Source organism: Crotalus tigris, unplaced genomic scaffold (genome assembly GCF_016545835.1).
Source record: "Crotalus tigris isolate CLP2741 ecotype Arizona unplaced genomic scaffold, ASM1654583v1 scf7180000018097.2503214, whole genome shotgun sequence".
In the NCBI taxonomy this organism is placed as follows: Eukaryota; Metazoa; Chordata; class Lepidosauria; order Squamata; family Viperidae; genus Crotalus; species Crotalus tigris.
In genome coordinates, this window is record NW_024096820.1 from 45879 (window position 1) to 59492 (window position 13614).

At 42.5% G+C, this 13614-nt stretch overlaps 1 protein-coding gene across 2 annotated transcripts in view; it reads left to right on the forward strand.

The window, feature by feature from the left end:
• Positions 1 to 1915: 1915 nt before the first annotated feature.
• The window catches only part of UVSSA (UV stimulated scaffold protein A), a 46229-nt gene continuing 34530 nt past the window's right edge, over positions 1916 to 13614 (forward strand). Inside the window, exons 1-7 of one of the 2 annotated variants that reach the window (XM_039347612.1) lie at positions 1916 to 2038; positions 3448 to 3547; positions 4417 to 4747; positions 6104 to 6224; positions 6990 to 7391; positions 8051 to 8160; positions 8239 to 8364. In XM_039347612.1, coding sequence (XP_039203546.1) covers positions 2020 to 2038; positions 3448 to 3547; positions 4417 to 4747; positions 6104 to 6224; positions 6990 to 7391; positions 8051 to 8160; positions 8239 to 8364 — 1209 coding nt within the window. In that variant the 5' untranslated portion in view covers positions 1916 to 2019. Of the gene's footprint in view, positions 2039 to 3447; positions 3551 to 4416; positions 4748 to 6103; positions 6225 to 6989; positions 7392 to 8050; positions 8161 to 8238; positions 8365 to 13614 lie in introns of those variants that run through there. The other variant, XM_039347613.1, reaches the window with a different exon arrangement.

Consider the following 13614-nt stretch of genomic DNA (forward strand, 5'->3'; position numbering starts at 1 on the left):
GGTTGGTCCCTTTTAAATTTTTTCCTCAGAGAAAATGCTAATTATGTTAAGATTTTTGTGATTGCATAATGTAGAAGTAACAAGACACATTTTATCCGTAAGGTATTTCAGCCTTGAGGTGAATATCTGGATGAGATAAAAAGCCTTGAAAGAATTTAATATGAGGTCCCATCTTTTTTGTAACTGAAAAAGATGTGTTATACACACTTATTTAATCATCAGGACGTTATAGTTGTGATAGTTTTCAAATTCTGTTTTTGCCGAGTTCGGTGTACTAATCTTCAAACTGACTCTTCAGTCTCCAAATTTTATAGAGAGATTTGATTTACCGTTCTCATCATCTATCATAGATGAGTGGTGCTTGAAAAATAGAGCATGTGTGATGAATATATATTTTGGAAACCGTTTTGATGTCTCCTATGAGACAGTGCCCATTTTCACTTATTTAAAAAGGGTAGTAGATGCAGAAGGAGAACAACGTGGCTGTGGGCATAAACCCCGTTTATCGTGTTTAAACAAAACCAATGAACCTCAAGTCCTCGTCCGAATAATTTCCTCTCCTTTTCCAGGGCTTAAGGAATATCCCTGCCATTCTTGTTGCTGGATAGTCCCTCAAGGCCTCTCCTGGGTTGTCTCCACCATTAAGGAGCCGAGAAAGGAGAAACCAGGTGCCAACAGCACACATTGCAGAGAGAATTAAATTCAGATTTTTTTTTCTTCTTTTTATCAATTGCTAACATTCAGAGGTCTCCCAACAGTCAAAAATGCGCCTTCATCACCCGTCTATTCTTTTTCCAAGCTGCCATTCTTAGCTCAGACAATCAGGAGAAAATATTTGCACATTCTGCAAGGGTCAATTTTTTTTTCCAGCTGGCAAGCCTTTGGGCTGCATGGGACTCCCCTCTCTCCTACCATCGTCCCTTTGTGTCTGATATCCAGCTGGGCCGTTGCCAGGACCACCCCCGTGTCTTGCCCTCTGTCCTCCACCGTCTTCAGGATCGGATTTTTCCTTCCTTCGCTGCCGAGGGAGCAAAATGCGAAACGCTGCTGCTTTTCGGTTGCACAGCAAAAGGGAAAAGGCTGTGCAGTCTGCTCCTCGCACTTGCTTGCTTAAGAAGAATGCAGGATCCAGGGCTGGAAGGGACCTCGGGAGGTTTTCTAGTCCAACCCCTGCTCAGGCAGGAGCCTCATACGGAATGACAGAGGTGGAAGGGACCTCTGAGGTCTTCTAGTCCAACCCCTGCTCAGGCAGGAGCCTCATACGGAATGACAGAGGTGGAAGGGACCTCTGAGGTCTTCTAGTCCAACCCCTGCTCAGGCAGGAGCCTCATACAGAATGACAGAGGTGGAAGGGACCTCTGAGGTCTTCTAGTCCAACCCCTGCCCAAGGCAGGGGCCATACGCTATCACATCCAATGGCTGGCTGTGCAATCTCTTCTTGACAACCTCCGTGATGGAGCACCCACAAGTTCTGGTGGCGGGCCGTTTCACTGGTTTAATTGTTCTCACCGTCAGGAAGCTTCTCCTTAATTCTAGGTTGTTTCTCACCGCGGTTAGTTTCCACCCGTTGCTTCCCGTCCCGCCTTCTGGTGCTCTGGGTAGTAACCAACGTGTTGGGTCTTCTCCCTGGGTTTGATCTTGGGGCGTCCATCTATTTGGAGAGACTGACGGCGCCTCTCGGAGGGATGGCAGGAGGGAAGGAAGGGAAGGAAACATTCAACCTGGTTTGCCCGTGGCTTGTATTACAATTGCATCCAGACGTGCAAGCTACAACCCATGGAAGCCTCTTTCGGACAAGCCCGGGCAGAGACCCGGGAATGTCGTCACTCCAGCCCTCCTTGCCCCGCCCTTGTCTTCCTAAGCCTCCCATTGGTCAACGCTCCGTGACGCCACCGAGGCGTGGCTCCTCCTCCGCCTCTTCGCGCCTGCGCAGAGGCGTCCGGTCTCTCCGCGGAAAGGCCGCGTTCGTCTGCGGATCGTCGGCCGGGCAGCCCGGGAGGGGATCGTCCCGGCGCCGCCATGGAGAGCTCGGGCGCAGGTGCGAGGCGGGACGGGGGCCCAGGCCGAGCCCGGGGGCCGCTTCCCTGCGCCGGGGAGGCCGGCCCTGCGCCCCCCTCCCCAAGGCTGGCGGGGGTCGCCCCGGGAGGGGGAGGGGAGCCCCCCCGCCTTGCCTCTGGAGGGGGGGGCGGTGGGTGGGTGGGGTGGGTGGGTCTTCATCCCTGCAGGTTTTGAATAAGAGGCTGGACAGGCCCGTGTCCGGCAATGATGCGGGGTTTCCTGCTTTGAGCGGGGGGGGGGGTTGGACTAGATGACCTCCCAGGTCCCTTTTTCCAACTCTGGTATTCCCTTAGTTCTGTTGTTTAGCCTGGCAATTATTCTGTTGGTGACTCTGTCCTCCTCCTGTTTGTCATGCTCTGTTCTGTTTTTCCATTGTTCTGTCGTTGTGTTCTTCTGTGGGTGACTCTTATTCTCTTTTTCTGCTGTTTGTGGTGCTGTGTGTTTATTCTGTTTTCTCTGTTGTTGTGTCGTTGTCTTCGTTACTCTGTTGCTTGTTCTGTTATCCTGTTTGTTATTCTGTTGTTCACGTTTTTTTTCTCCCACAGGTGCTTTTTTCAAAAGGCAACTGGACTTCCTTGTTTTTCTGTTGAAGACTTTTCGCTTCTCATCCAAGAGGCTTCTTCGGGTCTGACTGGATGGTGGGGAGATGGAAAGATTTATATTCCTGAGGACGCAGGTAAATCTCCAAGTGGCCTCAGAGACCCTCTAAATAAAGAAGGCAAAGGACCGGCTGTCTGCAAGGAGTATAAATCCTTCCGTTCTCCACCAGCCAGTCAGAGCTGAAGAAGCTTCTGGAATGAGAAGTGAAATGTCTTCAAAGAAAAACAAGAAAGTCCAGTTGCCTCCCGAAAAAGCATCTTTGGGACAACCAGGACCTGGACGATGGAGAATCTCCATAGACATTCTCTTTTTTTCTGTTTTTCGGTTCTTCCGTTGTTGTGCTATTCGGTTTCTTACTCTGTTTTGTTTTTCTATTGCTGTGTTATTATGTTGTTGTGTGTTCCTCTTATTCTCTTCCTGTTCTTCCGTTGGTTACTCTGTTATTCTCTTTTTCCCCACATTGTTCAGTTATTGTGTTATTTGCTTTGTTATTCTGTTATTCTGTTGCTTATCCTGTTTGTTACTTTGCTTTTCTGTGTGTTATTCTCTTTTTCTGCTATTCTGTTATTCTGCCTCCCAGGGATCCTGTTCAGGACCTGGACAGGGTAGGCCTCTCTCTCCACACGCTGCACTCAGCACCTGGACAGGGTAGGCCTCCCTCTCCACACGCTGCGTGTGGAGGCTCCAGAGCTGTGGTGGCACGCAGTCCCATCGTGGGGTGGAGAGAAGGCCTCCCCCCGGGTCTTTTCCATAACCCAATATAAGCCTTGATGGTTTTTGCCCCCCTAGGAATGGACCAGCAGCTGGCTCAGCTTGTAGAAGACTTGACCACCTCTGGGGAACCACAACTGGATCCAAAGAAGATGAAAGCACTGAAGAACATCTGCAGGTAGCCGTGGAAGAGGGTATTTGTGGCTCAGGTTCAATTGTGGGGTCCTTGGTGCTCTCTGAGCTTGGCCGTTTTCTTGCAGACATTGCATGACCCAACTAGTGCTAGGAGGAGCCCTCTGTGTGTAGTCCCTTCACTAAAATATTTAGTTATTGAAAATCTTTTTTTTTTCCCTTGCAAAAAAGAGCTTTAAAAAGTATCTTTTATGTTGGGCTTTTTACACAGGGTTTGGAAACTGCACAGTTTGTAAGTATACGGTCAGGTGAAATCCAAGATTGATTTGGGAGCAATCTTAACTATCTTAAGTAGGCTTGGCTTACGTGTGGGTAGCCCAGTTGGGTGGGCTTATCTTGATTGATCTCAAATAATTAACCACAATTGAGTCTGGTTAGATTTTAGATCAGAAAAATGTGGCAGATGGGCATCCAAACAATCCGAGAAGATGTTGATGTTGCAACTTTAAGCAGGGTGGACTTCAAGTCCCAAAATTCCCCAGCTAGTCTGCTGGCTGGGGGATTCTGGTACTTGAAGTCCACACTGCTTAAAAGTTGTCGAGGTTGAGAAACATTACTGTAGAACACGTGCATTGAATTGCTAGCTCAGTCTGAAGTTTGAACTGTGTTATATGTGCCAAAGATGGCAGCCTTAAAGGTTTTGACAAATAGAAAGATTTTAATTAGTGGATGGAGGGAGAGAGTTATATTCTGGAATAAAAATGTTTGAATTAATTTGTTTTTTTTTGCATGCAGAGACGTCCCCATTTTAGTCAGCAATCTAAATGTTCGTAAGTCAGCAACTACCTGTCTTGTACTTATCCATGAGGCCGTATCATTTAATATCCTGCTTATCTCACCATTGGCATTCCACAGGTGCTCTGATGAACACATCAACCACGTTTACCACCTGCTCATGTCCCAGTTAAACCAAGAACACGCCGAGATACGTCTTTCCGCCTTCCAGATAGTGGACCAGCTCTTCGCTCGCTCGCATCTCTTCCGGACGTTGCTTGTCTCCAACTTCCAAGAGTTCCTGGAGCTGACGGTGGAAACAAACTATGATAGGCCTCTCCCTCCGCCAACAGAGGTAGCCCAGAAGCTGAAAAAAGCTGCCATCCAGTCTGTACAAGAGTGGCACGAGAAATATGGAGAAGCCTACAAGAAACTTTCTCTGGGATACTACTTCTTAAAACAGAACAAGAAGGTATCCGAATACTCGCTTTTATGGTTTGATGCTTCAGGGTGTTGTTTTTCAACCGGGGCAGCTTTAGGATGTGGGAACTTCAACTCCCAGAATTCCCCAGCCAGCTGTGCTGGCTGGGGAATTCTGGGAGTTGAGGTCCCCAGACATACGATTAATTTTTATAGGATTAGCATTTTTATAAAATAACATTCTTAATATTTAGCAAAACGAGAAAAACTAGAAAACTGGCTAGAAAAACTAGTTAGAGAGAAAGGAACATGATATGTACTATGTAACATTGAATACATACTAGTAAGAAGACGACTATGGAGCGACTAAATAACATATTGATTATGATAATATAGAAATTATATATATATATATATATATATATATATATATATATATATATATCAGCCATTTTGGGTAAAGCTGCCTTTTGCAATTGACTGGTGGTGATTTTTGCCATCGCCGAGGGTGTTCAAGTGGTGTTCCAGTTGTTTGGGTATGCACCCAAGGCGCCTATGACTATTGGTAAATATTTTATTAAGATTAAAGATTAAGGTTAAAAGATTAAGATGAAAATATTACCTATCATAATATTTGAGTTTGGTGCACCACCCAGAATCCACTGGAGTTGGGCAGATAATATAAATAAATAAATAGTAGTAGTAGTAGTAGTAGTAGTAGTAGTAGTAGTAGTAGTAGTAGTAGTAGTAATAGTAAAATTGGAAGGGACCTTGGAGGTCTTCTAGTCCAACCCCCTGCTCATGCAGGAAACCCTACACCATTTCGGACAAATGACTGTCCAGTCTCTTCTTAAAAACCTCCAGTGTTGGAGCAGTCACCGCTTCTGGAGGCAGGTTGTTCCATTGGTTAATTGTTCTCACTGTCAGGAAGTTTCTCCTTAGTTCTAGGTTGCTTCTCTCCTTGATGAGTTTCCATCCGTTGCTTCTTGTCCTGCCTTCAGGCGCTTTGGAGAATAGCTTGACTCCCTCTTCTTTAGGAGATATTGGAATACTGCTATCCTGTCATCCCTTGTCCTTCTCTTCATTAAACTAGACATACCCAATTCCAGCAACTGTTCCTTAGATGTTTAGGTGAATTTATCCGTTTTTGTGCAGCTTCTATAAACTTCCTGAGAACAGCTTCCGTGGTCTCTCTCAAGGGGAGAGGGATGACTGAAAAAATATGGGAAAAGAATCTTCTACTGACCGATGTTCAGCACCAAGAAAATGCTGCACATCAGACAAGACCATTCACCAGCAACATTAACATTTTATAAATAACCAGCATGGAACTGAACCCAAATTTTAACCTGCTTAGAATGTGCCTGTTGTATTATATGGGGCTTAATTTTCTCCTGTTCCTTTTTAGGTAGATTTTCAAGATGTACATGCCAGAACTCTAGCAGAAAGGAAGCGAGCTGAAGAGAGGCAGAAACGATTGGATAATATTTACAAGGATAAAGCCCAAAAAGCAGAAAAGGAAATGAAAGGTGAGAGATGGTGTGTGTGTGTGTGTGATATATTTCTCCCCATTATATTTCTGGATGACGCCCCCACATTTTTCTCTCGTGTTTATGGGCGTTACCCCTAGGCGTGCTTCCACATGGCCACTGCTGAAAAGGGTGATCTGTTCATAGATCAGGAATCTGTAAGGATCTGTGTTAGACAGCTTGGGGTGAAATAGAATTATCACAGGGAAGGATAAGAAAATTGAGTTGATCAAGGTCTAAAAAATCTTCTAAACTTGTGCCAATACAGGCAGTCCCCAATTTACAACAGCTTGTTTACTGACTGTTTGAAGTTACAAAAGCACGGAAAAAAGGGACTTAGGAGCGTGTTTCCCACTTAATGACCGTCGCAGCACCCTATGGTCACGTGATCAAAATTCAGGCACTTGGCAACTGACTCATATTTATGACAATTGCAGCATCATCCCGGGATCACGTGATCCTCTTTTTACGACCTCCTTAGAAGCAAAGTCAGTAGGGAAGCTGGATTCACTTAACAACCGTGTTACTAACTTAACAATTGGGGGATTCACCTTTAACTTCTGTGGCAAGAAATGTCGTAAAAATGGGGCAAAACTCCCTTCACAAACATCTCGTTTAGTAACAGAAGTGTTGGGCTGTAACTGGAGGATAAGCTACTGTATACCAGATTTTTTTGCAGCGTTTACATAGGGGAGCTAGTCCTCTTGAGGAGACGAGCTGGCTTGAGTGCCAACCTGCCCCAAATGTTCTGAATTTACTCGACAGATACGTCTGAAGAGATGCAGTCTGTGCTGACCCAGCTGGACAGCTGTTTCCAGCTGCTGGTTCCGGATCCTTTGGACTTCACCTTCAATGGTGCCGAAATCCCTGATTGGAGGAGAAGGGAAGCGGAGACAAACGGCACCTGTTCCTCGGCGCAGGTAGCAAACCAGCCAGGAGCCTCCATGGATCACAGTCAGCAACCTTGTTGTAGCAAGGACCTCCCCCACATTTCTCTGGTGGCAGAAGACTCCGACAGGGAAACGGAGAAGGACCAAGGACTGGGAGATTCCTTCCATCCTGGATCCGCTTCTCTTGGCCTGATGGAAGATGATGATCCAGCCCTATTTCTTCGCAGCCACGGACTCGGCTCTTACAAATATGCGCTCAGTCTGGAAGTATCTTCAGGTACCTGGGCCCCGTTTGTTTTTGGGAAGTTGCTTGAACGGGGTTGGACTAGAAGACCTCCAAGGTCCCTTCCAGCTCCACTTTTTCTCTCATTCGGTCCCCCAGTTTTCGGGATTCTTTCAAGCAAGGGTATTTTCCAAGGCTTTTTCACGGGAGGCGTTGAATATTGCCGTTTTCACCACAATAGAGTAACCCACATAAGTAATAGGTGGCCAAACCCTCAAGCAGGGACATTATTTTCAAGAATAATGTTGAACCGTTATTCTTGAAAATATTGAAACCAACGAGAGAAACAACCTAGAATTAAGGAGAAGCTTCCTAACAGTGGGAAGAATTAACCAGTGGAACAAATTGCTTTCAGAAATTGTGGGTGCCCCAACACTGGAGGCCTTTAAGAAGAGACTGGGCAGCCATCTATCAGAAATAGTATAGGTCACCTGCAAAACCAGGCGATTGGATTAGATGACCTCTAACTCTATTACTGTTACTGATTTTTTACTGAATTTATCACTGCTCTCTGTGTTTCTCTCTGTGTGTATACGTTGTGTATATGCAGTATATGCACATTATATGTCTATGTATATACACACAGAGAGAGAAAAATACACAAGAATCCTGAGAGAGAAATTTGATCTGTTGACTTCCTTTATTCCTGCCAGATGTGAAACTGAGTGAGAATGAAGACAATGCAGCCATCATAAATAACCTTTCGGATAGTTTTAAGCTCATAACAAATAAATTTTTGCCATTGGTGCAGTCTTGGATTCAGGTAAGCAGTTTTTATTAAGTTAAGAAGTTGGTTTGTGTGGGTCTTCTCAGAGGAACTAACCGATTTTGCAATTTGTAGTTATTCACCAGGGCTGGGATAAGCGATGATCGGCTCAGACAAGCCATTGACCTCAAAAATAAACTGGAGGCTGCTTTGGAGAAGACTAAAAAAATGAACATTGATTTTCAAGAGAAGAAAACATGGGTGAGTTGAAGCCGATGCTTCTAATGAATATTAGGGTGTCCTGAAATTGAAGTCGCTGTATTTTCTTATTAGGCTGTTTATTAATTTTATTAATTTTTATTAATGCTTGCCAATAAAGGAGGATATCTGTAGCTCAGGGTTGAAATGAGGGGTCCTTGGTGCTCTCTGAGTTTGGTGGTTTTATTGCAGACGTTTCATGACCCAACTAGGTAATATCATCAGTGCTAGAAGGGTTTGTGGAGAAGAAGAAGAGGAGGAGGAAGAGGAGGAAGACTGTGGGGTCCTTGGTGCTCTCTGAGTTTGGTGGTTTTATTGCAGACATTTCATTACCTAACTAGGTAACATCACCGGTGCTAGTAAGGAGAGGGATTTGCAAACAGCACTCCTTAATAGCAGTGATGATGTTACCTAGTTTGGGTAATGAAACATCTGCAAGAAGCAAGCTCAGAGAGTAGCAAGGACCCCTTGCTAATTCTTGGCTGGCTGGAGAATTCTGGGAGTTGCAGTCCACATCTCTTAAAATATATTGAGGTTGACCAACACTGCTGTATTTGTCCATTCTCCAGCTTTGTTGCCTTTGTAACACCCAAAGAGAGGTTTATTTTTTCTGTGGTTGCACAAGTGTGTTTAAATGTGTTCCCCATTATAAGCCACATTTTATTTTCTTCTGTTTTATGGCAATGTTTACCACAGCTTGACTTGATTATAGACCAGGTGGTACATCTTTAATAGCTCATGACGTCCTCATCTTCTCTCGTTTGCTAATGTACTGTGTATTTTATTTGTTCTCTTGGTTGTCTGGTGCCTTTTATTCTGTTTGTCACGTTGACCGGTCATTGACCATAATAAAGAGACAGTTTTCCTTTTGCAGATTTTACCCTTCGAACTATGTCGGGTATATTTTTACGTGTCATAAAATTAGCTCGTTGCTTGCAAAATTATCTACCTGCGAAGGCTTTTTTCCATAGTGTCTGCTTTTGATTATTAATGTTCCATGTTAAAAATTACATTTTAAAAAAACACTTTTGTTTATAAACAACCCAAGGATGTACTTTCTTGCTCAGTGGCTGCAAGAGAGTCATTTGGGTTTCCAATTTCACACTTTGTGCCAAGCTGGGCCGTTCTTGAACAAGATGTGTGAAGCAGTCAAGGAAGCTTGGATTAAAACGGAAGCCTTGTTCACACACATTTGTCTTCCCTGCGTGTGTGAGCAGAGATACTCAACTTTCCTTCCCAGTGTAGAATATTGCAAAGTATAAAGCTTAAATCAAAGGTAGGCAACCTTGGCTCTTTTATGACTGGTGGACTTCAACTCCCAGAATTCCTGAGCCAGCATGGTTCAACTGGAAACCTCTCTCTTTCCCCTCAGCATGGCTGGCTCAGGAATTCTGGGAATTCATAAAAGAGCCAAGGTTGCCTACCCCTGGGCTAAATGTATACAGAGCATCTACTACCATGACATCGTTAAACTGTGGTGTCCAAACTATAGCAAAGGGCCTCGTGCTTGAGCAGGGGGTTGGACTAGAAGACCTCCAAGGTCCCTTTGAACTCTGCTCTTCTGTTCTTCTATTAATTACGAGGACCTGTCATGAGTCACCCTTGTTCAGCCAGACATAACTTTGAGCAGTCACTAAACGAGTGGCCATTAAACTGTATGTCTCCCAGGTGAATATCTTTAAATTCAGGGCACATATTTGTCTGTGCCCATTAGGGGGCGCTGTTTTCTTCATACTGGGTATTACTCTGCTGACATCATTACAAAGTATTTCTAAGTGGGATAACCTAAAATGACCAGTATTTGAAATGGGAGGAAAAAAACCCTCTTTTCTAGACAATTTCTAAATTTGCTATTGCCTAAATTTTTGTTTAGGTATGTGTCCATCTCATTTGGTGAAAACACAAGTTTTTCATTAAGGTCTGTTACAAAAATCAGTTGTGCTGTTCTTTAAATATTGCAAACTCACTATATCACAAATATTAATGTGAAGGGAACCTGTAGTTCTGCAAACTAAAAATAGCAAATCTCCCCTGAGTTTTCCAGGAAACATAAATTGAGAGTTTAAAATACTGACAAGCCTTGTGAGCAAAATGGGCAAGTCAATTGGTTTTTATAGTCATCGGGTTTGCAGATAAAGACAGAAAAAACCCTGCGTTATTCTATTGTACAAACCGTATCCTATGATAACATATGAATTATATGAGATCAGTAGAAATTAATTTCAAGGACCCCACACAACATTGGACTGTGACTTGATAACATTAGATAATATTTTTGTTTTAGATTCTGATATTTGAGATGGAGGGGAAAAAAACAAGCTGAATCCCCTGTGTTGTTTCTTGAAAGTTGAACATTTTGGAAAAAAAGAGAGGTTATCCTCAGCTGGAAATTATAACAACAACAACAACAATAAAAGTTGGAAGGGACCTTGGAGGTCATCTAGTCTAACCCCCTGCTCAGGCAGGAAACCGTATACCATTTCAGACAATTCTTTTTTGTTGTTGCTGTTCAAAATCAGTTCGCTAAAGAAATGGAAGCAAGCGATCCCATCAGTCCTGCAGGGTTGAAAGATAGTTTTCACTTGGTGATAAAATCCACTTGAAATAAAAACAATAACAATTAGTTTCTATAATTCTATAGTCCACATAATAATAGCTTTGCTTGATGTTCTCTTCTTCCAAAAATGTTCTCTTTTGCCATCCTTGAATTAATACAATTCTTATTATTTAGATAAATAACAATTAACTATGGACATTTTTCTAATATTTCAGCAAATAATAACCACATTGATATAAAGCTTCTTTTCTAAGTGATCATCTTGATTGCCTTATCATAGATCCTGTTTAGAATTCTTATTTAAGTTTGTTTCCCTGACAATATTCGAAACATTCTTACTGGTTAAAATTTTCATTACACTTAAGTATTTTTACGTTTCTCATATCTTAAAAAAAGGGGAAAAAACAGAAAAAAAAGAAATAAAAAGATAGTATACTACTTAAAATACACATCCCTCTTAGATTAATGTACATTTATATCCAGAATTTTTCTCTTCTTTTTAACCCTATTCAAACATACGTTCAATCTTTAAGAGTTCAATTTAATAAATCCAATTATATAATCTTTGGATCGAAGTCATTTTGTCTTTTTTTTACTATTGGGGTAGAGATAATCTTTATTTATTTAAACATTCAGCTGGGTTTTTTTAAATATCGTTTTACATTTCTATTCAACATTTAGCCTAAATAAAATAATATTTGTGATCAGCTAGAGGGCAGCACCTGGTTGAGTTTGAATTCAGAAAGCGAAGCAGAGCTGGGGCTGGCCACTCTTTGGATGGCAATTTGAAAAAGATGGTGTTACTTTACTATAATAATAGTAAATGCACTTAAGTTAGTAGCTGGAATTAATGGCTGAAAAGCAGCTTCTTGGGTTTTAATTTTAGTGAAGGACGTGCACAGAGCCAGCTGCTGTTCCACTGCTTATATGTAATCCTCATAAATTGTACAGGAATCCCATTGATTGGAAACATGGATCTATATCTTTTGTGGTAAGATGGATGGGATGAAATTTGTTAGCTGCAAGAATAATCTACGGCCAAATGCATGGTAAAAATGCACCTTTTTTTCTTCCTTGCCAAGCAAGTGAGTTGCAGCTTAGCAAATCTCCAAATGCCTTTGCCCTTTTGATACATCCAGAACGTTCTTTTATTTTGACTCATGATCCAGATGCGTTTTCCAGACAGTTAGGTCACGCCAACATGCTACATTGGACAAACCTTGTATTTAAACATTAAATTCAAAGCTAAAAAAAAAAAAAAAATCTTAATAAGTACTCCAGAGTTATCAACCCCCCTTTTGTAGAGATGTTCCAGTAGGGATATTTTAGTTTAGAGTCAGGTGGTTCTTTAAAAGCAAATGGGCACCCTGGGTGGCTCTGTTACTCTCCTTGTTTTCTGAGAAAACCTTGCGAGACTTTTTGTCTAGGTTCAGATGCCACAGTTCGCTAGAGGGAAATTCATTCCCTTCGCTTCCGTTCATTCATTATTTTCCACATTTCTCAACTACCCTTCTCCTTAAGAGTTATTTAATCCAGAATAGAATGGAGTGGAGTGGAATGGAATGGAATGGAATGGAATGGAATGGAATGAAGAATAGAGTAGAGTAGAGTAGAGTAGAGTAGAATAGAATAGAATAGAATAGAATAGAATAGAATAGAATAGAATAGAATAGAATAGAATAGAATAGAAAATATGGAATGGAATGGAATAGAAAATATGGAATAGAATAGAATAGAATAGAATAGAATAGAATAGAAAATATGGAATGGAATGGAATAGAAAATATGGAATAGAATAGAATAGATATGGAATGGAATAGAATAGAATAGAATAGAATAGAATAGAATAGAATAGAATAGAATATGAATGGAATAGAATAGAATAGAATATGAATGGAATATGAATAGAATAGAATAGAATAGAATAGAGCTGGAAGGGACCTTGGAGGTCATCTAGTCCAACCCCCTGCTCAAACAGGAGACCCTTAAGGAATCACAGAATGACAAGAGTTGGAAGAGACCTTGGAGGTCTCCTAGTCCATCCCCCTGCTCGAGCAGGAGATCCTTACAGAATCATAGAATCACAGACTGAGAAGGGACCTTGGAGGTCATCTATTCCAACCTTTCCTTCCTTCCTCCCTCCCTCCCTCCCTCCCTCCTGCCTTATAGAATCCTAGGGCTGTAAGGGACCTTAGAGGTCTTCTAGTCCAGCCCCCCAGTCAAGCAGGAGAACTTACACCATCTCAGACAAGTGACTGTCCAGTCTCTTCTTAAAAACCTCCAGTGATGGAGCGCCCACGATTTCTGAAGGCAAGCTATTCAATCAGAATAGAGCTGGAAGGGACCTTGGAGGTCTTCTAGTCCAGCCCCTCGCTCGAGCAGGAGACCCTATACCATCTCAGAGAAGTGACTGTCCAGTCTCTTCTTTAAAATCTCCAGTGATGGAGCACCCACAGTTTCTGGTGGCCAACAATTCCACTGGTTAATTGTCCTCACTGTCAGGAAGTTTCTCCTTAATTCCAGCTTGCTTCTCTCGTTGGTCACTTTCCAACATTTCCAGGCTGAAACTCTGAAATGCATTCCAAGTTCCATTTGGCCTGTGTGACAGTACTACGTACATGATGTAGGCACTCCTCGTCTTACGACCACAATTGAGCCCAACGTTTTTGTTGCTAAGGGAGACATTTGTTAGGCGA